At 39.6% G+C, this 27,554-nt stretch overlaps 1 protein-coding gene across 1 annotated transcript; it reads left to right on the top strand.

The window, feature by feature from the left end:
• Nucleotides 1-374: 374 nt before the first annotated feature.
• LOC139712432 (solute carrier organic anion transporter family member 4C1-like) lies at nucleotides 375-27,554 on the top strand. The gene is made up of 10 exons (XM_071624254.1): nucleotides 375-862; nucleotides 5,797-6,262; nucleotides 9,817-9,913; nucleotides 14,558-14,679; nucleotides 16,507-16,767; nucleotides 17,839-18,037; nucleotides 18,703-18,859; nucleotides 25,120-25,301; nucleotides 26,225-26,289; nucleotides 26,733-27,554. The coding sequence occupies exons 1-10, from the start codon at nucleotides 548-550 to the stop codon at nucleotides 27,191-27,193; spliced, it is 2,325 nt and encodes a 774-aa protein (XP_071480355.1). The 5' UTR covers nucleotides 375-547; the 3' UTR covers nucleotides 27,194-27,554.

Raw genomic sequence — 27,554 nt, 5'->3', positions numbered from 1 at the left:
GAAACGAGAGCTCGGGAAATCGGGGGGGGGGGGCGTTCACTGCTGAAATGCTACGCGTCTCAAATATAAGTCGTAGCGGTCGGTCGACTGTAAAGAAAGAACAATTTCGCCTTCGGTGAGTTCGCAAATCGAAAACTGTCGTCTGCTTCGCGCAATGTCTACACCGCGAGGAATATGTCCGCCGGTGAACATGAAAGGCATATCTGAATCGCATTACACAATCAAATCGCATTCTCCGGCGTTATACTTTTGACCTTTCAATTTCCTTTCTCCCCGTTTCTCGTGCGTGTGTCTTTGTCTGTGTGTTTGGGTGTGTGTATGTATATGTGTGTGCGCGTTGTATGTTACGTGTTTTGCTACAGGCACAGGAAGACCTAGTTCTCGTCCGTGCGCCCTGCTGGGGAAGACTGATTCATGCGGCTGGCTGCGGCGACCACAGAGAAAAGCAGCATGACAGTGAGTCTAGCTGCCCGGGAGATATGACAGCCGGGAGAGAGGTGGACTCATCCGCATCGCGCTTTTCAAGCACTGCTCCCGCCTTACTGCCATGGCGACGCAAAGCCAGAACCCCGCGGCGCAGACGACGCCGTTCTTCACGGTAAAGGACCCCGCCGGTCAGGGCGTGCCGTCGGCCAAGCAGAGCACGGAGGTCATCCAGTTCGTCAACGGCGAGACGGGAGCGCCGGGCAACGCGGACAAAGTGGCGGCGACGAAGTCACCGGCGAAGTCGAACGAGCTGGACGACGAGTGCGAGATCGAGGAGTTCAGATGTGGATGGTGCGGATGGCGACCTCAATGGCTGCAGAATTTCAACTCGGCGCCGTGGTTACTCGTGACGCTCACTGCAGCCGTGGGCATTGAGGTAATCATTATAGAATATTTTCCGTTTCTATCATAGAATGCCACACGGAAACAATCAGTAAAAATTTAGGCCTATAGGCCCATCCTTTTTAAAATGCGGAATGGGCCTGTCCTGGGCCAGCCATGTGAAAGGGGGGGGGGGGGGGAGGCAGACCTTTTTTTTCTTTAAATACTGACGTATTATAATTTTGTGCACATCTTTACAACAAAGGTTGTTCACGACAACTTCTACATATCCTTATCGAGGCTTGCCCGACATAGCAACAAGTAGGCCTAATACATAAACACAGGACTCCAAATATTTTAACTACGCTAAGAATACACGGGTGGAATAGCTAGTGACGAGCTCCTTAGAGGGAAATGATATCTGAATTTGAAATACACAAAATAATTATCTGGCCTATTGGCTGCTTATGTCGCTTCGAATTCAGGGAACCTTTTCGTTGATGGCTAGCCACGTTACACATAGACTTCTTCGGTTTGGGTTCTGATTCTTACGTTAATTTTTATGTCAACCATAATTGGGTGGGGGTGGGGATGGTTCAAGTAAATGTATGCCTAACAATAGTTGATTTATGCACGGACATGGCAATGCACCTGACTCATTGTATGACCAATTAGATCATAATTTCCTCTTATTTTGGAAGCCCTCCAGTTATAGCCGGCATTAGTGTTTTAAACTGAGTAGGCTTGTACGTGCTGGTAAATGGCAGTTTGCACAATATCCCTCGCTGTACTATTGCAATGTGTAACAAGCCTTGGGGAAAACTCTCTATCTATCTATCTATCTATCTATCTATCTATCTATCTATCTATCTATGTCTGTATGTGTTTGTCTGTCTAGCTATCTATCTACTGTATAGTCTGTATCTTTCTCTTTCTCTCTTTCCTTTGCATGAATTTGGATTGTGTTTTAACCTTGTCTGATGGCCTCTATTTCAAGGGATGTGTACTTCTAATTGAAATTGGAGATTTGTGATGTCTCTCTCGATTTCCTATGAGGTTTGTACTAGTTGGACACCAGAAAACTATTGTTCAATCCCCAACTTGACACGGCTGCACTTTGGATCGATCAAAAACCTCTAAAAGTCTCGAACTGATTGTCCGATAATCCTTTCGAACTTTTCCTCTAGTTTCTTACTGATATGTCTGCGTTTACCAAATATATTTGTTCGGGGAAACTCGCACTTCAAGCATAAGCTAATAAGACAAATTCTCCACTGCTTTTATTGAATTGTTCGTCATCTAAGTCAGAGATTTCTCTTTCATTATGTATTTTATTTGAATATCATGTTTTTGACACTGCATGCTTCTGCTTCAAAGCAGCACTAACACTGCGACAATGCTTAAGAGAAATTCAATGATTTTCACACGAAGGAGACGTGTTGTAGGTTTCAATGTAAAGTTTAAGAACGAACAGTTACTTCGGTTTGATGTGTGAATGTGAGTGTGATTATGTGTATGTGTGTGTGTATGTATGTATGTATTTATGTGTGTATGTGTGTGACTTCTCACCAGCTGCGTGTTATTTGCATCACCATATCGCACCGACGAGCCAAACATATGCTCCACACGCTCATGTGTTTATCAAAGTCCTAGGCATGTGCCAGTGCTTACAATGACATTCAGCTTTGCATCAGCCAGTGCGACACGCATTATACCGACTGCCATACTTGAACAACAAGCATCGGCTGCCAATACCGCCATGCTCGAATTGTAAACGTCCCTTCTCATTTACAGTGGCATTGATTTATGCAACACACGAGCTCGTAGTCGTGCATAAATCAGGAGGATTAACGAGGTTTTAAAGACAAGGAGTAGATGTTACCCTAAAATGTAATTCTTCACGCACCCTCCCCCTCCTTTTTTTGTGTCTTCGTCGGACGTTATAATCAAAACTGAGGATGTGACTCAATTAACACTTTATCCAGGACAATGACGTCATTATGTCGTCATAGCACTTAGAAAGATTTAATTCAAACGATCGCGAATGGCTTTGCGTACATACCCTTAAAAAAGGAAACGGGCGAGGCATGCTCATTTCAGCGTCAAGAGATGGGGTACGAAGCGAATGATGTAGGAGTACGTGATGTTTATTTTGTCGAGTGGGACGGGGTAGATGGGGTGAGAAGTTTGAAGCCGACTGGAGACGGCGAGCGGTGACGAGGGACTCCGTGGGATACGCGTCACCAGCACATTCTTTGAAAGTTTAACTCGTCCAATCCTGGAAAAAGTTGCCACAGAGGTAATCACTTCTTCATCCTCAAATTGGCAACTCTGAATTTTACTGCATATTAATTCATAGCAATCAATGGAAATAGATTGGATCGGACTAGTTGAATTTCATAGATCTGCACATACTCAGAAGGACTATTAAAAACCCTGATTTGAGAGAGCTAAAGCAAGTCTATAACGTGCTGGAATCTGTTATGTCCATACCTGTTTAGAGGTTTTTGAAAATTGCATGAAATTAAATGAAAAAAAAAAACACCCCAAAACCAAAATCATTCGAAACACCAATGAACAATGGGGGAAATGCCGTGAAAAGATATAGTAGCCAACCACAGGAATATTCCTGGGACTTGCTGTTGCATTCAAGACCCAGTGCAGTGGAGTTTGGATAGCTCTTTTAATTGTAATGCTGGCTTCATGTGCAACGCATTGTATCGAACACGACTTGACAATACCGACGTGACATAGAAATATGTTCTTCTTTCACAATCACGAAAATTATGATCGAATGATATAAGAGCAGTAAGTGTGAAATATCGTCCCGTATATCCCGCTTTTATATTCTGATCAATTTTATCCTCGGCTATAATTATGTGAAGTTAGGTTGCGATTGTATGTGTTGGGAGAAGAGGTTTTTGATGGTAGCGTTCTTCTGCACTTTTGATTTTAACCATTTGTGCACAGATTACTTACACTGTTTCTAGTAAATTTTGAAGGACTCCTCAATTTTCGGCGCTGATCCGCAAACCACACTGCAAATTTGGAGTGTTAAATTTGCAGTCTTTCTGACAAAGGACCCCTTGGAGTACTCTGCGTAATGAATCCCATCCCCTTTGAAATGTGTTACTAATATAAAGTGAAAAAAAAATGGAAGTTACTGTTGTTTGATGCGGAAGACGAAATTCATAAATGCGTATTTCATATACAAAAACATATATATTTCAAGGTTATCTTCAATGTGTATTATCACACATGGCATCGATCGATAATGCCCAGGTGTACAACTAACCATACAGAAACGTGTTTACGTCGTTCCTTATAGGCGTTCATTTGGCTGCTTCATCCCGTAATATTATTTGAGGAAATCCATTCGCGAAATATGAATACCCTTACGGAAACATACCTGAGCGCTGGTGAAAAGCAGACGTGCTAAACACTGCGAACACAATCCACAAAATAGGCAGTAGTTGCTATGGCAACCTTGCCACACGCTATCGGGTGTTATAGAATTCAACACTTCCATATGCGCTGAGCACTTAGATTAGTCTCGCTGATCGTGCTGACGTTTCGACGTGTGTTCATTAATAAAGGTCATTCGCCACCACAGGGAAGTGAAGTGTGAATCGAAAGAAAAGACTGAGGGGAAGAATAAGGGTATCGGATGATTTGGTTACTGTGTTTTCTTCGATCAAGATTCCACGATGTCAAAAGTCAATTTATATAATTTCTGAAGCAAGGCTCAACTAAGAATTCAACGGGGAAAGAACGACATCCTTGAATAAAGAGTGACTGAATTTTGTAACATGCCTGAACGTAGAGTTCAGATGAGCTTGACTGAAGTCAATACAGTGAGAATCAGCGTCTTCTAGTTACCATGATAGCTGATACTAAACAATTTTGACCCAAGTCCATACCAGTACGTTTGTATCTCCTTGGTCCATACCAACCAGACACAATAACATCAAGATTTAGATTCAATTTTTTCGTCTATACTGTCCACATTGTTTGCATATCGTTTCATTTCATTTCTTCTTTCCATCAGTCAGGCGCAGGGATTTCTCATTTTACAGTTTAGATTTCGAGTTTGTTTGTTTGTTTGTTTGTTTGTTTGTGTGTGTGTGCGTGTTTGTGCGTATGTGGGTGTCTGTGTGTGTGTGTGTGTGAGAGAGAGAGAGAGAGAGAGAGAGAGAGCGAGGGTGTGTGTGCGTGTGTGTGTGTGTGTGTGTATGTGTTCCTTACCACTCATGTGCGTTATTGTTGGGAAGAAAGTTGAGACAAATCTGATACTACCACATAATCTCCGCGGAGGTCCAAACAATTTAAGCTGTATCATTACCGTGGTTTGGATCGAGACCTTTCGTATGCACACTGCGGGGAGCATCATTGTGTCATGGCATATCAAAATAACTTCTTCCGGGGCAGGTGCATTTTGAATGTCTTTACAGCGTCTTGGACCCAATGCAAAAGACGGAGATAAGACCATCGGTTGTCAAATTGTACCTACATGATTCATTCTATTCATGAATTATAACAACTGACATTAGATACGTTAAACTATGCCGTGAAAACGTCGTTTCGGCTGTGTCCTATGTTGTAGTCTCACTAGGCTGCAACCCTGTTGTATAAGGGGTACAACAGTAACATAGCTCACATAACCACTTCATAGATTAGATCGTCAGCACATAATGCTCTTTGCCGATCGGAACAAAATGTCCAGTCATTACAGAAGAAGCTTGAATAAGAAACAAGTACGGAAACTGTCTATTCACATTAGTCTTTTTTTTTACGAATATGTACAAGTAAACTTCACAACGTCGTAACAAGGCCCTGAACATTTATTTCAAAGAGTCCCGGCGGCAGTGTACATGAAAATTATGAGCAAAGTTATGTAAGACATGTTTTGCCAATTGTAATTATAAAAAAAAGAATGATGGAAAATCGTATTGAATATTAATATATCTCATCTTTATTTCTGATCCGTAGGCCATGCTCGTGACTGGGTTTGTCACGAGCACGTTAACGTCTATTGAACGCCGATTTCAACTGCGGAGCCGCGATCTTGGCATCATCATCAGCAGCTTCGACGTGACGAGCATCATTCTCGTACTCTTCGTCACCTTCGTCGGCGGGCGCGGCAACAAGCCCCGATGGCTCGGCACCGGGTGCATCATCATCGGCGCCGGCGCTCTCATCTACGCCCTGCCGCACTTCACCACGGGCAACTACCGCTACGTGACGTCGCTGGTCTCGGCCACCTGCGGGGCGAGCGGGGCGGCAAACTGCTCGGAGCTGCTGAAGGAGGAAGAAACGCCATCCAGTCTCTCCAAGTATATGTACATGTTTATGGCGGGACAGACACTGATGGCCATTGGGTCTTTACCACTGAACACTCTCGGCGTCTCCATGTTGGACGAAAGCGTGTCTCTAGAGCAAACTGGACTCTACATAGGTGCGTGTGGCAAGCTTGTGATTGTATGTGAAGTAACCATTGACAGGGATTGAGATAGCGGCGGCATCAGAAACCTACATCAGGGTCATGTTTTCTTTTGGTGGGGGGGGGGGGGGTGAGGAGAAAGATGGCGTTACAAGTGCATCTTGCTATCAGGATGGAGGTGCACGTTAACTAGCATGGTTGATTAACTAAATCTACACAGGTTTGAGACCCCTTGATCCTCTAACTGAGCGTACAGATTAAATTTACTTTCCTGTATGGAGAGAGGGAAGGAGCATTGTTGCATTCAATGTGAAACTGCATCATAATTGCTTAGCGTTCATCTATCTACAACGCTGGTAGATGCCCTTCAATTAGTAAAGGGATCTCTGACCTAAACAGTCATGCCTGGTATAGATGATGATGTCACAGTCTTTTGTTATAGTTTGGGTTGGAACCAGGTGCGCACCGTAGACACTCCGGCCATGTGAGGTTTGTTTAGAACTAGTTTCCACGGCGATGAATGGCTCTGACATCACACGTTGATACTTTAAAGGGATGATACAGTATTGGTGGAGATGAAAATTGGGCTTTAACTTTTTTTGCGAGATACCAAGAAAACACTTATGAAATAGTACAGAGCATACCATTTTAAGAGGAATTCAAAGTTTATTTGATAAAAATCGGGTTTGGAATACCTGAAACGTCCAAAAACAAAGTAAAACAAAACGATCGTAATAAAGTGTGGGTCCGACACTTTATTAGGATCGCTCTGTTTTGGATATCTCGGTCATTTCAAACCCAATTTTCATCAAATAAACATTGAATCCTTCTTGGAATTACATGCTCTTTCATATTTCAGAGGAGATTTCTCACTATCTCACCAAAAAAAAAAAAAAAATGATAAAAACGTGAAGTTAAGTCTCAACCAAAACTATACGATCCCTTTAAAGTTGCGCGGTTGTATGCTCGTCCCGAATGAAGAAAGAGCTTCGCGGACTTTACAGAATCGATTTGCGATAACTTTGCTATAACTTGAAGGAATCCGTCTTGGAATTTGAAGTACATTCAGCGGGAAGAAATCAAATGAATTAAAGAAAAAAAAAGACCCTTGGATTACGTGTTCTATCATGCTGGCACAACTAGTATGGTGAGGATATAGCTATAGGTCAAAACATTGTTGTGGGTAGGTGTGTGATTCTGAAGTGTGATTTGTGCCTCCAAATAGGGATCTTATGCATTTTATTATTCTCTTTAAAATGAAGCGACAGCATCGTAATTATTATTTCAGTCGTGGTTAGCATGGTGAATTTTGAGCTGGGGGTTTTCCAATCATAACATCCAAAGAGGAATATCAAATTAGAGGCTGCGGTCTAGACTCCGAGGCAATACCCCTACATTCAATATTATTCGACTAAAGGCCTTCGGATTCATTCAGGAGTATCAAAGGGACTATGCAATACAGATGCATGACACCTTGTATTGATTCATTGTACCCTTATCATCTATTATGTGGCTAGAATAATATCTAAACGTGTGCCATATATTGTATGCTAATTTTTCGTCTATTTTCTTCGGATTATTTGGAATGCCCACAGAAAAACTTCTCAATCGAAATCCTGTCAATGACATCATCTGATATAGTACTAATGTGATTGATGAACGACATTGGACTGCACCATCCCCTATAGACTGAACATAACTTGCGTGTTTCCCTGCAATGTCTTGTTCATCATAAATTATTAGTAACATGGATTTAACGCTGTGATGACGTCATTGACAGACTTTAGGTTTGAAAGGTTCTTTTGTGGGCGTATCCAACTAATCTAAAGAAAAACTGTAGAAAATCGTTATAAGATATATCGAGCGTATTTAGATATTCTTTTTGCCACTTATGTAATGTTGAGGGGTATCATGAATCAGCACAAGTCAACACGCATTTGCATTGCATAGTCCCTTTAATGTATTTTGTTGTCGTGCATGGAAGGAATCGGTTTCTCATCCTGATCGGATTTTCCGTTACACGGGGAATTTCGTGCAACGTTAACCGTCGCAAATCCTTCCTTTATCTGTAAGGTGAAACAGACTTTGGCAGGCAACGCCCGTTTCCGAGTATAAGGTAGCATAATTATAGAATGCAATCTCCCCCCCCCCCCCCCCAGATATCCGGGTGGTGTCTGAACAGGTTTTCGCTTATCTCACAATGTGTGACGGACCATTATCACAGAAAGTGATTTCATCATAGTAATCTAATCCATGCGATCAAAGTAATATTTGGCAGAGAGGAAAAGAAGGGCCCTGTTAATCTTATATCCATTTGCAGTAAAGGGATCCTGGTGGCTGGAGTAAAAGGCCATCGGAAATTGAGAATCCTGTAAGGAATCGCACGTCCTGTCCATATTTTTTTTGATATCTCCAAGTCCGCGTAAACATACAGTAGTCGTGTTAAAACGATTAGTTTACCGTTTTTTGAGCCAAGAAAGAAAACAGGTATTCAGATTTGTTAATTCTGACGTCGAACACTCCGTATGTCTTCTCATAATACTTAGCAAGTTAACAAAGTCAGGGTTTTGTTGAATTCGCCACTTTCTCTGGTTGAAATGAAAACAGGTGAAGATTTCATACAACTCTTCCTCCCCACCCCCCCCCCCCCACACACACACACACACTTCTATACAGCCGACTGTTGCACTATTGTTTTCCTGTGGAGAAAGGTACCATACTGTATATACATTGTAGGTCATCATGAGACACAACGGTGTGTAGACTGACTCGCAACCTGGGGGGGGGGGGGGGGGCAGAACTTTTGGCGATATATGTTCATCTACCTTTACTTATACCACTTGCTCATTATTCTTCCCTCTCTCTTTTCTTGGGTAAGGATATTGAATTATTGTTATTGTTGTTGTTGTTATTATTATTATTATTATTATTATTATTATTATTATTATTATTATTATTATTATTATTATCATTATCATTACAATCATTACTACTACTACTACTACTACTACTACTATTTTTTTTTATCGTGACAATGGCTCGGCGGGTTGTTTTGATTTAGATTCCAGTACTGATAGGAACTGATTGATAATTGAAACAATCGAATCCTGTCCCTTTCTTTCTTTCCTTTTTTTCTCTCTTTCTTATTTTTCTTCATTATCGCCATCATCTCCTAATCGCATTAAATATCAATTATTACTATTATTATTATTACTATTAGTAGTAGTAGCAGCAATAGAAGTATTAGTAGTAGAAGTAGCAATGATAGTTTTTAGTAGTAGTATTATTTGTAGTAGTAGTGGTAATAGCACTAGTAGTAGTAGTAGTGGTGGTAGTAATAGTAGTAGTAGTTGTTGTTGTTGTTGTTGTTGGTGGTGGTGGTGGTGGTGGTGGTGGTGAAGTTAAAGTATCACTTATGATATTGTAAGAAGAAGTTGAAAAGAAGCGTTTCATAAAGGAGTGTATCCTTCCTAATAAATGGCAGTAGTCTTTTCAAAAAGCCATCGACTCCATACCCCTGTTCTTTACTACCATCCTCCATCTGAACGTAATCCGATCTCTCCCGCTAGGCATCTTCTTCGCTGTGGCGTCCCTGGGTCCTGCGGCCGGCTACATGCTCATGGGAGTCTTCTTGAACACCTTCACCGACTTTGCAGCGCCTTTCAGGTAAACCAAGCCGGTTCTCCCTTTCACTTCATATATAATCTAGCTGCCGCGTTATCCAAATCCATTCTTTGTAATGCCATGTCACTGGATAACAAGGATTAATTCAGTAAAACAAAACGACAAAAGCGCGTGATCTCGAGAGCGCACACACACACACACACACACACACACACACACACACTCATACAGAAACATGAAACCCTTGGCATGAAATAAATTACCGGTACATATCAAAGCGTTGCTCTGTCTTTTTTTATTATGTAACGTCATCGTCGAGAAAAAATATTTGTTCTTATTAGGATATGATTGGACAACTTATTTGTTTTGCCTTTTGTGTGCTATAACGTATCTTGATACTTTTTTTGATATTTCATTTTGTGTTTTTAATCAGGCTTTGCAGTACGTCGCACTTTACTTCGAGTAGTTAAGTAGATGGACACAGAGTTTTACATATAATCAATATCATAGTATCATTCATTTTATTGTCATTACTAGTAATACAAAGTACTTCAACTTGTATCATCAAGAAATAGCATTAATTTCTTGTGTTTGCATGCAGTAGTGCTAATGGCATTTTCATTTCTGTAAAAATAGTGGGAACTCAAGGGGTTAGAGATGATTCAATATCACGAGTTCACGCGTGACGGATAGCACTAAATCAATAAAAGTAGTTGTCTGCAACTAAACTCATCTGTATATATATATATATATATATATATATATATATATATATATATATTATTGTTTATCTTCGTAGAACTTAGATTAGACTAGCTAGCTAATTAGATACTGTGTCAAAAACAGCGCGGATATAGCAAAAGACAGTTGTTGAAGTAATTGTGCATAGTTTAGGCAGTATGGAATTGTAACGTAGTAAATACGAATAGCTGACTGCTACTAGTACTACATTTAAAGATCACAAGTAGTGTGGATATTACAGTGACAGTGCTCAGCAGAAGTTGACTGGACTTGTATGGGATCGTGCCAACAGAATTCATAATTATTTGGACAATAGCTGATCGCAGTTGTAAACAGTTTAAGCACGCAAATCTTTACAGTGATGTCGTGCAGAATCGCTGGCTGTATGCCACGAAAAGTTTGACGAACTCTTGTTGTGCCAGACGATAACGGATTCTACACGTGTATTTTTGCTGAGGGACGCGTGTTGCCGATCGAACTTCTGTTCATTACCTCTGGTCTCTACAGTGTGTAATGTCAGATGACACGTGTCCAACCGTCAAAACCACAAATGTTGGAGGTTTCACAAACAGCTGAATCACGTGGTATTTGACCTTTATTTTCCCTGTATAGATGCCAACAAATCGAGTTAATGTGGGGAATAAGTACCCACTGCCCAAGTGATATTTTCAAGCAGATTCTCTTAGTAATAACACAATCACTTGTGTGACTTTCCATGGAACACAATTTATCCACTAGATTCAAGAGATTCAAGATTCAACTTTATTTTCACTTCCATCAAACAGACAAAAAATGTATACATAGCATATGTACAGGATATTTGTAATACTTGCAGAACGTAATTTGACAAGGTACATATGAAAATGAGAAATAGATGCAATTACATATTTGTTAATATATACATAAAGCGTATAAATACAAGTCAACTAAGGATGAGGATGGAAGTTGAGGGTCCCACTAAGAAGTAGAGCTTGTACGATATGAGACCCTCAGAAAATACACAAGGCAGCAATATAAAACAAAATAAAACGAACCGATGTCAACTGACATCAAGATGATTGGGAAGGGAAAAAGAAAGAAAAGGAAAAAAAGAGAGAAAAAAAAAGAGGGAAAAAAAAGGGGGGAAAGGGGGAAAAAACTACAGCACGTGCCATGAGCCCCACCCCTCCCCCCCCCGACAAATTAATGATGATATCAAATGAGTGAACACAAAACTGATTGAATGAATAAATAAATGAATGAATAAATAAATAAATGAATAAATAAATAAATGAATAAATAAATAAACGAGAGTAAATGAATTGATATATGTAACCAAGGAGGTTTAAGAGATGGAGTTCCAACTGGCTGTAATTATTCAAACAGCTGTAATATTTTCTATTGATGCCCAAAAGAATTCCACAGGCGCTCTTGTGCCTTTGATGACCGGGGTTCCATGCCGTTTTTGATCAATCTGAAGATTCATTTGAAACTCTAACTTAATATCAACTATATTCTGCTTGTTTATTTGTTAAATAGAATGAATGTTTACTTAATGATGAAGCATATAAAACAAAAGTAAATCCCGTCCAGGATTATGTGCAAAACTGTAAACCTGAGCTGTATGTCGTGAAAATATTTGAAACTGTACCCTCACTACAAAGCCGATTTTATCATCTTTCCGATCACTTCCGACAAATAAATCTGAAATGGTATAATTTTCAAATATAGTTTTTTATTTATTTGTATGTTAGATTAGTGTAAAGTCATGTAAATTCGAGTAATTTTGATTTTTATTTCATCAATTTTTGAACAATTTTTATTCGCACATCCCCGTGTCTGTACATATATGTATCGCTTAATTTTGTAAGAAGGGACAGCGAAAAATAATTACCATCATAAAGATGTATCTTCCTTATTTGAGAGTGACTAGTCATGATGCAATGACACATGAATCAGTTGTCTTCCTATTTGTGGTGCAGCTCCAATCTAGCACATACTTCAAATAATTCTGAGTGGCGGCATGAAACATGGGATCAAAGGGAATGAGACTGTTGTAACTCCATTTCTCAAACCTCCTTGATATAACCTCCTTGATATAACTAAAACAGAACGTATCAATGAAATGAATGAGGTTTCCCTATTTCTTGGTTGGCTGACTTTATATCAACGTGACAACTACATAAGAGCTGAGTCAAAATATACTGAAGTACATACTACAAATAAATGCTTACTGTCATTGAATGTTTAATTACTGACGTTTAAACGATTGAGCTAGATAAGTCTGTGTTCAAATACCTTGGTGTATGACAATCCATAATACTCCGTTGAACAACCTGTGCGAAATCTATCTATTTTTTATTAAGGTATTTTTTCATTTCCCCCTTTTTTGTACCTAATTTGGGTCTGCGTTCCTTAATAGTGCGGCAATTACATCTCAGCAGACCACAGCTTTGAAGGAAATAATTATCCTGTGATATGGGCAAGCCGCAATTTGACTTTTGACAATGAGCTCTAATGCTGTGATGCTGCTACATTATTGAGTTCATTGTTCTACCAAATTCTTCTTCTATAAAGCACTAAAACTTATTGCCGCCCGTTAATATGGTAACCTCTGGCACGGCCCTATAGAAAAAGAAATAATTGATTCAACAAATTTGTGGATTTCTATATTTGGTACCCCAGGGTACGAAAAGACCGCATCAAACTGCGGCAGAGTTGAACACTCCGTCCTACATTGTACCTCTGTCTGTCGGGAATAGTCTGGAAGGACAGTTCGTCGAACTCAAGTCAAGAACACTTCAGTGGTGTTTCATAAAGCTGTTCTTAAAGTTACGAACGACTTAAGAACGACTGGTGATCAATTCTTGTGCTGAATTATTGAAATTCTGATAAGTATAGCACATCAGTAGATGATGATGATGATGATGATGACGACGATGATGATGATGATGATGACGATGATGATGATGGTGATTATTGTTATTATTATTATAATTATTTTTATTATTATTGTTATCATTATTATTATTATTATTATTATTATTATCATTATTATTATTATTATTATTATTATTATTATAGCATCAATAAAATAAAGAAGGGGGATGGGATGAGGATGTCAAAATGAGATTAAACAGTTGAAAATGTTCTTTCGCTCGGACAGAAAACAGTTGGAAATGTTTGACTATCACAGGGAAAAAAAGGACGAAGAGTTATTTCTTCCTGCCTTCAGGGTTGCAGGTGACAGAGAAGGAAGACTACTTCCACTGTTCCTCATCTATCTTTTATCTAAACATACAGTATTTCCTTGTCACCAGTCATAGCTCCCTCCCCCCCCCCCCCCTCTCTCTCTCTCTCTCTCTTAGAAAATGTTTTGACCTCAAGGGTCAGGAATAAAAGGAAAAAAAAAGAAAGAAAATCACCCCTTTTCGGTCGTTCACATTCTGCAGAACAGGATATGCCTCTGGATATGATCAAAGACTTGATATGATCAACCAGACAGCTCCAGTCGTGTTCTGAGGAAAAAGAGAGAGGGTTGGTGGGGGGGGGGGGGGGGGGGGGGGTGGTGGCTAGCGAACCCCTCCATTCACCCCACCCACACACAATTTAGTCAAAATAAGCAAACAAATGACGACCGTAGATTCGAATTTTCAAAGAATGATACAGTATGCCCAAATATTGGGAACTGCTGAGATAACCGTAGACAAAAATAGTATTATCAAATAATAACTTTTGTCTTTTGAACTTCCCACTTACACAAACCCCATTACTTTCATAATACGTATGTATGTATTTACGTAGGTCCCAATGATTATGTATGCATGTATATAATTTATGTATATGTATGTATGTATGTATGTTTGTATGTATGTATGCATGTTGTATGTATACGTATGATTGTGGGCATTATGTATGCAATATGGCTAATTATAAATTGTATGTCTTTTATTCTGTACCGTTCAGTAAAGACATAAGCCCGGCCGATCCGGGCTGGGTCGGCGCCTGGTGGATTGGGTTCGTCATGGCTGCTGTCCCGGCCTTTGTCTTCGGGATTCCGCTCAGTCTGTTCCCGATGGAACTTCCCGGTAAGTCAGCCTATTATAGCAACAGCAGCAGCAGCAACAACAACAACAACAACAACGACAACAGCAAAAGCAACAACGAATTCCCTCTGACATTTAAATGAAGTTGTCCACTGGAATTTAAATGTGTGTTCTTCCGTTTGTTGTTGTTGTCCATCAAAAACTGCCATATGATATGGGACTGCTTGCAAATTACTTGATTCAGCGACAATCTACTTGTGCGCGTGGCGGGTGCGTTTGTCCGAATGGTAGATGGATTGCTCTGTATGTCTTATGATATTACACTCTTCATAAGACTCAGCTGTTACTGTCTGGCGCTCCTCTCTTTTGTAAAAGAGTAACCGAAAGTTCCCCTCCACATCTCCCAATTCTTACTTTTTTCCCTGCCTCTCCTGTATTCCTCGTCTCTTATCTCAACCAATGATCACCATTCTTTTTTCTCTCTCTCTATTAACCCTAACTAGGCCGGGGGGGGGGGGGGGCCTCCGAGGCCCCCCCCCCCCCCCCCGACGTTCCGCGCGATGTATCGCAAGCGCAAAAGCTATCGCCGCGACGTTTCATGGCTTTTTTCTTTCGAGTCTCCCGCATCTTTTGACACCAAATCTGCGACGCCCGGGCGCGCGGTTCCAAAGTTACGCATAAATATGTACATGCATGTCAGACCAAAAATTGCTCAAAAACGTGAATTCGTGTACAATTTCAATGCAAACTGTGCTTACTGGCAAATTTCATAAAAGCATGATTATTTTGGTGCTTTATTGATTAAAATCAATGAATAACATATTCTCTTGTTACGAGCGATGTCGCGGACAAATTTCATCGAAAAAACAATGAAAAACATAGAGTCGAAAAAACACAGAAATACATAAGAAATTCAAAAAAACAATAAAATACTTAAGAATTTTTTTCTGATATCACAAATTTTTTTTATTACATTTGCTAAGGACACGAAAAAGAATATCTACACAAAAAATATGCCTGTTTTGAGCTTTATTTTGTGATTTATACCAAATAGTCTGATTTTATGCATCATCATGCATAAATTAGCATAATTTAGCATAAATGATGATTTTTTTTTTTAATTAACTTCATGGTATTTTAGATTACATCATAGGCAATGTGTGTGCCAATTTTCGTCGCGATCGCGCGGTCAACGGCCGAGATCTGGAGGGGGGGGGGGGGGGGGGGGGGGCCTGGGAGGCCTCCCCCCCCCCCCCCCCCCCCCCCCCGGCTCTATCAACTACCTAAATAGCCCGGCCTAGTTAGGGTTAAAGTGTGTCGTGTAGTCAGACGATTGAAGGATGGGTCAGTCTCAATTCGTGCAACGTTTTGTTGCTTAAGTCTGTAAAACAAACAAACAAACAAATAAACAAACAGAAACCTTAGAGCAAATTTCTCATACATGACGCTAGAGCGTTGGCAAAATACTAATGGTGCTGCTGCTGATGATGGTGATGATGGGGATGATGGTGATGATAGTCATAGTGATAATGATAATGATAATGATAATGATAATGATAATAATAATGAAATGAAAATGGAAGTAATTATGACAATGATAATGATAATAATAATTATGATAACCATAATAATGATAATATTTAATGATAGTAAATAGTAATAATAATGATGATGATGATGATGATGATGATGATGATAAGAAGAAGAAGAAGAAGGAAGAGAAGGAGGAGAAAAAGAAGAAGAAGAAGAAGAAGAAGAAGAAGAAGAAGAGGAAGAAATAGAAGCCAAAAGCGGGAACCGATAATTTTACACCGAATCTGTGATAGGTAATGATAATTTCTACAACCACACCTGTTGATCTATTCACAGACACGGCAAGAATACGAAAGAGTAAAGAGAGCCAGGTGCACGCCCGGGGCGGTGCCCACGAGACAGAGCGGCCTGGGTTCGGCTCGCGGCCCACGGACTTCATCGTCTCGCTGAAATACCTCGCTAACAATCCTACCGTCATGTGCACCATCTTCGGGATCTGTGCGGATACCATGCTAGTGGCGGGATTCGCGGCATTCATGCCCAAATTCACGCAGAATCAGTTTAAACAGACAGCCAGCTCGGCAAACTTCATAATCGGTGTGTACTATTTCTTATTTCTGCGTGATCTTCTTTGTGATGTGTGATCTTTGTTAAAGGGATGGTATAGTAATGGTTGAAGTGAAAATTCATCAAGAAAGATACTTAGAAATCACCGCATGAAATGTTAAAAAGCATACTATTCTAAGAAGAATTCAAAGCTTATTTGATGTAAATCGGTTTTGAAATTGCTGAGATATCCAAACGCAAAGTAACACAAAGCGATCCTAATAACAGGTGGGTCTCACCTTTTATTATGATCCCTCTGTTTTGGATATCTCAAAAAGTTTAAAACCGTTTTTCATCAAATAAACTTTGAATTCCTTTTAGAATTATTTGCTCTTTCATATTTTATAAGAGGTTTCTCATAATCTCACAAAATAATCATTAAAAAAACGTTGGAAACCTCAAGCCTCATCTCAACCACAACTGTGCAATTCCTAAAAACTAGTATTTCATACTTTCCATTGACACGTAGCGTATGTCAGTGGTACGTGGGCTTTGGCAATGGTGTGTTATCTTTGTACAACTCTGGCCATAATAGTATTAGTCATCTCTGTAACATGTGTATGATCATTGTCCATGATGTTTAACCTTCGTTCTTGCTTTCTAATGTGTGTAACCACACGGGCTTCTAATCAGCAACGTGTAATCTTCGTGATTAAGGTGTAAACCAGGCGATGTGTAGGATAGTTCGTTATTTGTCAGTAACCTTCATGGGTAATGTATAAACGGCGTGATTGTTTTTAACTTCTTAATACAGCTGCCAAGTGTCTGTGATTCCACAGTAAGCTGCCTGAAACTTATAGGTCTATTCATATTCCGATGAGAACAATATACACCATGGCTTAGGAATTATTTTTCTTGTTGAGATGCATGTAATACTTTGATATGTCTCTAATTCCTCTTTAGGACACTTCAGATTTCGATGTGTGAATACTATAGGTAACCCCACATTCGCTCCATGAAGTATGTTTCCTGTAGTGCAAAACGAGGACAAAAAAGACGACATAAATGAATAAAAAAGTAACTGGACTTTTTGTTAACTCCCCGCTTTTCCCACTCGGCCAGGCATTGCAATGCTCCCCGGGCTGTCTGGCGGAGTGTTGCTCGGCGGTCTGCTCATGAAGCGTTTCAACCTGAAGGTTCGAGGGATGCTCTCATTTTCCATCGTGTCCGGCCTCATCATGATCGTACTATTTGGAACCGTCCTCCTCCGTTGCCCCCAGCAACCAGTTATAGGCGTGACGGCGGGCTATGATGGACAAAAGTAAGCCCCGCCTCCCGTATATTGCAACGGAGCATAATAGTGTTCCTTTTCATAGGTCAGATTACTACAGTTGCAGCGTAGAATATTATGTTTTCCACATCTATAGTGAGTGGTGGTTGTTTAGTTATCTACTGGTCCTTCTACCGGTAACTATCACCATCGTGACAAACTTTTTTTCTAGATTTTTCTATCAATCGGGTCCCAAATCTTGAAATGAAATTATGGATACGATTTTAAACTAAAATCCTCATAAATCGGAATTGGATTCATATTGGAATCGTGTTGTGTAGTTGTGGGTCTTTAGATTCTACTGAACAATATGCACTCACTTGGAAAGTCTCCTGTTTATCTGTGCACAAGTCTTCACCAAATTTACCCCTTACGAAATGAAATGAACATAAAACAGAAACATTACAGTTCGTTTCTTTAAATAGATAGATTTGAAGATTTAGGAATTCCGTAACATTAGTTTGTCGTGCGATGTCATAAGTAGTGAAAGTTTCAATTTGCTTTGTCCCTGATATAACTTTTCCCGTCAAGGGCTATTTGAAAACGGTGTGTGGTTTACCTGTAGAATAATGGATCTTGCTCGTAGTTCAAGAAATTTGATCCAGCTTATCTAACGTCTTGTTTCTGTCACGAGTGGTTTACTTTTTTCTTTGCAGCCTGATGGAGTACAACAGCGATAAGTCTCTCGACGTCGAGTGCAACAGCGGCTGCGACTGCAACACGGAGCAGTACAACCCAGTGTGTTTGGATGGGGGTATCGCCCAGTACTTCGATCCCTGCTTCGCCGGCTGTAAGACGGACTACGGCAACGGGGTGAGTCAGCCATAATACGCGGAGCATTTTAAAAAGCGCGCCTTTTTCGGTCTCAAACACGTGGCAGATCAGGGTTATTTCGCACAATGAACACAAAAGTGTGTGGTTGCTGGTACCACTGAAAAGTACTGAAGGTGTTCATGAAGTCATTTATAATATCGTTGAATGGTAAATGTCTTGCGGTAGTTTTAAGTTCTGTGTAATCTAGAAGAAAGTGCATAAATATATTAAATACTTTAACAGCAACAACAAAAATACTATAAAATTTACAAGATATGAACCACTGATTACTCAATGCCATCATGGTAAACTTATACAAATAGGCAATCAAAATTTCCTTTACCATTCAACATACAATGCATTTCATTTGTTAACAGTATCATTCTTATCATTCTTTTCTGATCGATTTGATAAGCCTTACATAACGATTTCTGACAAACAGCAGACACGGATATCCACAAACAACACTATGAAAAGTATTCATTCGTCTTTAAATCCGTCAAGGATCCACTATTGAAAGTCTTCCTTCGCCCATCATACCCTTTGTCTAGGTCTCCGCTATAAATGATTGCGTAACGCATGAGCCTGAACATTTTTCCCGCCTGTGTAGAATGACGTGTCGTACAACCACCATGATTACATAATCCTTAATCTGTAAGTTTAATCGTACTTTTAATGAACTAATTAGTTACGCAAGATACTAATGGGTGAATAAAGTTAATTACTCCGTGTGCAGCCCTCTGTCGTTATGGTTGGTGACCTTGCCAACTGCAGAATGGCTGTATTCCCTGGGCTGAAATGTAATGCAACCCCCTGCAGTATATACGTGCCTTCCAAAAGACTGCAAGACCACCTGGGCATGATACAGCTGTATATGCTTCTTTTTCTTTTGGTTATTTGCGTGTATGCTATTGCAAAAAAAATGACCTATTATTCACTTCTGTTCCTAAATATTTGATTTTGTAAGATTTTGTAGGATCTCATTTGATTTTTTTTTAAATCAACATATACCTTTTTTGTAGGTATTTGGAGTAGTATTGCCAAGCACCTCTGAAAAGAAAGTGTTCTTTTATACAACTCTGATGTGTAGTCATAGTGCTAGGAAATACCAAGGAAGTCTCTCACAACTCCTTAGTAATTAAATGCCAGTTTGGTTGCAAAGTTTCATAACATTAGCAGCTACGAAGTAGCTCTTGATATACGTACTCTCTAAGAAAAAAATGAAAATATTCACTCTTAAAAGAGTGAATACAAAAAAGAGTGAATTTAGAGTGAAATTGGAGTGAATTTTGAGTGAAAATGTTTATTTTCACTCATTTTGGAGTGACCTCAGGGATCACTCGAAGATTTTGGAGTGATCCCTGACGTCACTCTAAAACGAGTGAAAAATAAACATTTTCACTCGAAATTCACTCCAATTTCACTCTAAATTCACTCTTTTTTGTATTCACTCTTTTAAGAGTGAATATTTTCACTCGAATTTTTTTAGAGAGTATATTTCATTCCGGGACAGGACGTTTTGCTCCTACGACAATTATTGCTCCGGTCTTCTTTCGAGTTAAGGTTAAAGTTTGGGTTGTGATAGGGTTTTAGGTTTAGTTTGATGTGAGGATTAGAGATTTTGAGGATAAGGGTGAAGATTCTGTTCATGGGTTTAATTTATGTTTGGCTGAGCGTGCAAATGTTTCATGGGAGCGATTGTCGCAGGAGCGTATGAAATGTCATGGAACCGTTGCATCCATCGGCAACACGCCAAATTGCTTGTGTATTTACCTCGAATTAAAGTTTTCGTTACAGAGCGAACCCCCGACATTTCGTAATGATTCAATCTTAGATGAGTTTAACTCGCGAAGTTTTGATGACGTGTGAAAAGTCTTCCGCGATATAACCGAAATGACATATCAGTGGCGTAGGGTCATACGTTTGCTATACTGATAAGTGCTAACTCTCTCGCTATCTCTGACAACTATGCTGTGCTAGATGTTCGTGAAGCTGCCGAGCGATGGAGCGAAGAGGGTTAATCGTGGGGCACGAAGTACACACCTTGGGATACCGTGCAATCGACACCTTTTTCCTCCCCCCCGCCTCTCCCACTTTCTCTTTCTCTATCTCCATCTCTCTCAATTTTTCTCTCTCTCTTTCTCTATTAATCGTCATTTGTCCATCTACTAGTGTATATCCGCACCCTCCTCATATTCAGTACAATTCAATTCATTTTATTTTATTTTTTCCCAATAGAACATTACAATGTGATTACGAATGATCTTAGGTATACATTAATTTTGACTGTGAAAAAATAAATGATAGTTAACAAATGAAGATCATACATGCACATTGTACTCCCCATTACATTCAATATCTTTTTATCTCTATCATAATTTCATCTCTATATCTCTCTCTCTCCTTTTCTCACTATCTCTCTCTCCTCTCATTAAGAGTTTCGTCTCCATGGCAACACACATAGAGTGGAAATTTCCGTTTTCCATGAGGCATCACACTTAATTGCCTCTCGTGCGCACCCTTATGAAAAATGCATAGACAATCTTCCTGTAAATAACGAGTCTGGCAATAATTCACCCTGTCTCGCTTGCAGCTCTCTTTTTTCTGACTATAATGTTTATAGATGAATTTATATGTTGAATAGATGAATAAATCAATAATAATAATACACACACACACACACACACACACACACATATATATATATATATATATATATATATATATATATATGTATATAATATATATATCTTTGCACAAAGTATTTACTATATGTAAATATATATATGCATATATATGTATGTATCAAATATATATATATATATATATATTACATACTATATATGTATGAAAATTTCTTTATTTTGCACCTTTTTGGGCTTATTAATATAAGTGAAAACAGAATTAACAGCAATATGATAATATTCTCCACAAGTACAGCAAACAGCATTAATTGGAATGATGATGATGATGATAATTATATTATTATTATTATTATATTATTATCATTATTATTATTATTATTATTATTATTATTATTATTATTATCATTGTTATTATTATAATTATTATTGTTATTATTATTATTATCATTATTATTATTATTGTTGTTGTTGTTGTTGTTGTTGTTGTTGTTGTTGTTGTTGTTGCTGTTGTTAAAAAAAGAGCAGCAGCAAATTAGCCTTACGCTTCCCCGAAGTGGTCTCCTGTAGGACTCTCTGCAGATCACTAGGATACCCGTGCGTACTCTACGCGTAATAATCTGGAACCCTGCTTGTGGGGGCGGAAGGATGTTATAGTGGAGAGCATGAATAAATGGAAAGGGGAAAGTAAGGAGATCAAAAAAAAAAAGAAGAAGAAGAAAAGGAACAGACGGCCAAGAGCTGAGGTAAGCCCACGTGATGGTGTGGTGCACGTGACTTTTGTCCTCATGTGAAAGCGCATTGAACCCTTGGATGAACGTATGCGTCTTGTAATATTTGTCCGGCCGTGGTTCTTTTAACGATGATCTTAAAAGTGCATAAAACCACAGCATGAACAAGCAGCTGACCTAAATGAAATTAAACTACATAAAAAGAAAATGGAATGTTCTGTATTAACCCTAAAAAGACTGGGCTATTTTGGTAGCTCGAAAGACTGGGGGGGGGGGGGGCCTCAAGGGCCCCCCCCCCCAAGATCTTGGCCGTGGATCGCGCGATCGCCACGGAACTTTGCACAATGGTAGTGTGCGATGTAATCTACAAGATCGTGTTTTTAAATTTTCCAAAATAGACTTCTTTTATTTTATTTTGATTAATTATGATAATTTATGCAAGAAATCAGAATCTTTCACCTAAATCAGTAAATAAAGCTCCAAAAGTGCTCATTTTTGGTATAATTAATCTTTGTGGCATTCTTAGCAAATGTACTTGAATAAAAATTCGGCATCAAAATTAATTTCTTATTTATTTTATTGTTTCATGAATTTCTTATGTATTTCTTTGTTTTACGACCTTTTGTTTTTGTTGTTTTTTGTAACAAAATTTGTCACAGACACTTTTTGAAGCATAATACTCCTAAAACAAACTAATTTTAGCCATTGAGAGTAAAAATAAGCATATTTATATGAACCATGTGAAAAAACTCAATTTGCATTGACTTTGTACACAAAATCACATTTTTAAAGCCATTTTTGGCCTCACGTGCATGTACAAAAAGTCATGTAACTTCAGAACCGTACCCCCAGGCGTCACAAATTTGGTGTCAAAATGTGCGGGAAACTCAAAAGAAAAAAGTCATGGAGCATCGCGGCGAGAGCATTGCGTGTTGCAGAGTAATCGTGCGAAATGTCGAGGGGGGGGGGGCCTCCGAGGGCCCCCCCCCCCACCCCCCAGTGCAGTTAGGGTTAATAATGCCAACATGGAAAATGAGAAAACCATGAGAATTCCATAGTTCAACATTCTTCTTCTTATCGTATGACATATCATACGCAGTTAGTTAGAGTGATAAGTCCAGGCTGCGGAGCCAGGCTATGGCGTCTATTTCCCAGAACAGATATAATTTTATATCGGCCAGAGTTATAAATACAAATTAGATGAGATGATTTCACGGTTTCAAAAATCTCACAAAGTGTCTCTCTTTCGAATGAATTCAAAGATAAGAAATTACATTCTCACATCAAGTTATCCTAAAGTTGTAGCGCGTGAGCAATATGGTGACTCTGTGAGAGGGAGATTGATACACGTACATGTATTCGTACGTGGACATAATTGAATATTTCTGTATCAAAAATGTGAGACAGTTGAATAGTGACCTTACTTTCACGTGCATAATGTAATTATGATCATAGTAACCAATACTAGTAAACTTTTTTTTTTCTGCAAAGACATGGCAGATCTCGTAAAGCCTCAATTTTCACATTTTGTCCGATTTTCGTATATTTCTACCCTTCCGTTCGACCTTTCTTTTCTACTTTATATCAAGATGTATATAGTGAAAGTCAGCAGTTTGTATTTTTATAAGTACTAGGATATCATTTTGACAAGACTCTTTTCACAATGATATAGCTGGTATGCATCACCGTGATTATTCCTGACATGTAACTCTTCTGCTTGGAAATGCAGACTGTCTGTCGGTTCTTTAAGGAGTTTTTCCACATTCTGTACAATTATCAATTATGCTTTGTCCCTTATTGTCAGGGATTCACCATTTTCTAATCGCTTATCGTTTTTTTTTGTTTTGTTTTGTTTTGTTTTGTTTTTTTTTTGGGGGGGGGGGTCATATTCTTTCTTTTGTCATATTATACAAACACACACACACATACCGGTACACTTTCTTTTTGTTTTTCCTTGATAATTATTGATTTCATTCAAACGCACACACACACACACACCCACACACACACACACTGCTGTTTCCAAGAAGACAGATCCGAATACTTTTCGAAATACGTGCATGTGTAGAATTGTTGATTTGCTCATGAATTACAACGCGGGCGCCTTCATAATAGTACGAATGTAATTCCGAGTTACGCTCACACAGTACTGCCCTGCCTGCCTGGTTTATGCTAGCGATTGACCTTTTGAGAGGTCCCGCAGGCGTACCGGATCCTCGTCTTGCTTTCTGCTCGTGGAAGCGAGGTTGCCCCCGCCGGCGCGGGAGACAAATTCATTAGCGCCGTGAACGTGATTAAATTAGTTCTTGTGATGTTGTTGTTTAGTTTTGTTTTGTTTATTGCTGATCGTTCAGAGATTTTCTCTCTTTTTTTTTCTCACTATCGTGCTTCTCACACGTTTTTGCGTGCTGTGTTTGCATAATGATTTCACTGAGAATAATTCGATACACCCCAAAGCTCATGTTTATGCTAATGAGGTCAAACGCTGAGTATTGGAGTACTAGTGATCGGTTTTCTTACCTTCATTATTCTTTCTATGTTATGTAATGCTCGTAGGTTTCATATACTATTCGTATTTCTGTTTGTATCTGTGAGAGGGCATGCTCACACTCATGAGAAAATCTCTGTGTGTCAGAGAAATTTGCCTTTGTATTTGTTTGATAACTAAGACTTTCTTATGGAAAATACCCTCTTTTAGATTTCAAGTGTCAAATCCAAGATAGAGAGGCAAATTGAATCAGACTCGACACAAATCACAATATTTTGATGCTATAATCTGTTATCTACCAATAATAATGATACGTTACTCTGCCTCTGAAGAGAAGTATTACTAGCCTGATAGACATTAATATCCACCCCTTTTTATTTATTTTTTTTTTCATGACAGACCTACGGAGAATGCGTGTGCCTGCTAAACTTCGTGTCGGCAAACTTGACGTGGCCAACTCAAGTGCAGCACGGCGCGTGCGCGTCAGACTGCATTCTCCTTCCAATCTTCGTTGTTGGCTCCGCCCTCCTTTTGTTCTTCCACTTTCTGCCGTCGGTGGCGCTGGTCAACACCTTGCTCAGGTACGTTGCTATGGCGTCCTGTCGCCTTGTGGAATGATATAGTCCCATACGACATAGGTTTTATCGCGATGTGTGCCGAGCAGTATATGTAGGCCTACGTATAAGTACCTTCACCAACTTCTAGTAGACTGATATGCTAGTTAGAGTTTGTGAATGAGATTTAGCCTTGCTAACATAAATTTTGTGCTGCATGTAGACGGCAGTTTATATCACCAATGCCAATTGCCCTTTAAAGGTGTTGCTATATCCACCTCTCACGCTCATAGCCCAGACATCTGCTTTCAGATCAAAGTTAAAGTGACTCTGACGAATTTCTTCAATGACCAAATGTTCGTCTGTGAGATATAATAATACGAGAGACAAAGCATACCTTTGTATCATATTGAGATCGGTTTGACCTTCATGATGATTATGAGATAAATGATGTAAAAACACTTTCGTGGATGGTCTACCAGGAGCCTTACTTCGGTGCCAGTTTTATTGGTCAGATCGTCATTCAGTACCCAGTAATGAAAAGTAGAGTCTCATCTAATTGATGTTTAAAATTTCGGAAAGTTCTTCCCCAGGCTGCAGCGGTTGTGCCCCGTAGAAAAGCACGTTATCCTTATTCCCTAGCTCCTTGAAGGGCACTTTCAGCCATTGCTCATGTGGTTTCTTTATTCTACTATCCTTCCTTCCTTAGCAGCTACGTAACAAACCATATTACATAGTGCAGATATTGGCATTGTTTTCATCATCATCATTTGTCATAGTTGTTATGTTATTTTTGATATCATACTTTCATCATTATAATTATTATCGCAATTGTTATTATCATTATTAGTGTATTTTAACGATTCTTATGATCACCCTTATCAACAGAAGTAGTCGAAGTGTGAGAATAATGATATCGTCTTCATTCTCCTCGTGACTTCTCTCCGTAGATGCGTTCCAGAATCGCAGAGACCGATGGCCTTGGGTGTCAATTCAATTTTGAATAAATTATTAGGTAAGCACTATGACGTCAGATTGAGAGTTTTCATCATTGGACAAAAAGTTTTCTGAACCACGACTGACTTTCTTGACTCAGACGGACAATTGTAGGTGTAAAGGCTGTCTGCCGATACTAGGGTAATGATGCTGGTTGGGATTTCTAAAAGAGTATAAAGCTTTTACTGCCAAGGGAGCCATTGTTTTTGTTTGTGTGTGCGTTATGTTTGCGTGTGAGTGTTTTATGTTATTTTTTCTCCGCGTGGAAACATAGTACGAAGCAGATTATAAATGTGGATAATGGTAATTATTGTTATTAATGCTCTTTTCGTTAATTTGATTATGATAAGTATTGTTAATGTCATTGTTTTTGTTAATAAGAGATCGTAATCATTATGTTAATTTGAAGCGGACTTCATGCTCAGCTCTTCTCACGGTCCCTCGTTTCGCTCCTTTTCGCAGGTGCTACGCCTGGCCCTATTCTGGTGGGTGTAATGATGGACGGAGCCTGCCTTCAGTGGCAGAACACGTGTGACAGCGAAGGGGCTTGTTGGATCTACAACAACGAGAACCTGTCCTGGCGAATGTTCGGCCTCGGTCTCATCATGAAGGTTGCCTCCGTGTCGCTTTTCAGCCTGGCGCTCTGCTTCTACCGCCCCGTCAACGACCCGCCCAGCAGCGACTCCGGCGCTCAGGCCGCCGCAGGCGCCGCAACCAACACCAACACCTCGGGAACAACGGACCAGGCGAACGAAGCTGTTGCCACGGCCGCCTGCGGAGGAGAATCCTTCGACGTTGAGGGCGCTGTGGCGCTGACCAAGCAGCAGGCTAGCCCGTGTCGGCCTTCGCGCGACCTTGCCCTCGGCCCAGAAGAAATCGTGCCGCTAGATGCGAGAAATGTTTCGTATCACGACGCTAGGTAGTAGTAGATGCTGCATTATTCCTTCAATATTCATATCGAAGGTGGTCCCTGTACACAATTTTTGATGCCAACTCCAAATAAGCCAGTTTAGTTTTATGACAGCAGTGAACGGTTTAAAATAAGAAAACGTAATTATCCTCACTCGGCAACCACATAATAACGTGATTTCCTTTATAAGTATTGTAAGTGGCTTGCACTTGATATCACCGCATAATTTATATGTAGTCTTCTCACAAGGCAAACCAAAATATATTATTCAGTTTGGTTGAATTCATTCTTCAGTGTGTTCCATGTTACTTTGAAACAGCGTTAGGTTGTTTGAAAAGTGAATAATCACAAATTTTGTCATACGCGGCAAGAGA

The sequence above is a fragment of the Diadema antillarum genome, unplaced genomic scaffold (assembly GCF_040938485.1).
Source record: "Diadema antillarum isolate AM-2024a unplaced genomic scaffold, OU_Dant_1.0 seq00001804_RagTag, whole genome shotgun sequence".
NCBI lineage: Eukaryota > Metazoa > Echinodermata > Echinoidea > Diadematoida > Diadematidae > Diadema > Diadema antillarum.
Note: the sequence above shows the minus strand (reverse complement) of the source record. Positions and strands in the feature narration are given on the sequence as shown.

Bases quoted from the DNA above. Each gene is read 5' to 3' on its own strand.
- LOC139712432 (XM_071624254.1), top strand. From the start codon at position 548: ATGGCGACGCAAAGCCAGAACCCCGCGGCGCAGACGACGCCGTTCTTC. The intron at 863-5,796 runs GTAATCATTATA...TCTGATCCGTAG, and splicing joins CTGCAGCCGTGGGCATTGAG to GCCATGCTCGTGACTGGGTT. The intron at 25,302-26,224 runs GTACGTTGCTAT...TTCTCTCCGTAG, and splicing joins CTGGTCAACACCTTGCTCAG to ATGCGTTCCAGAATCGCAGA.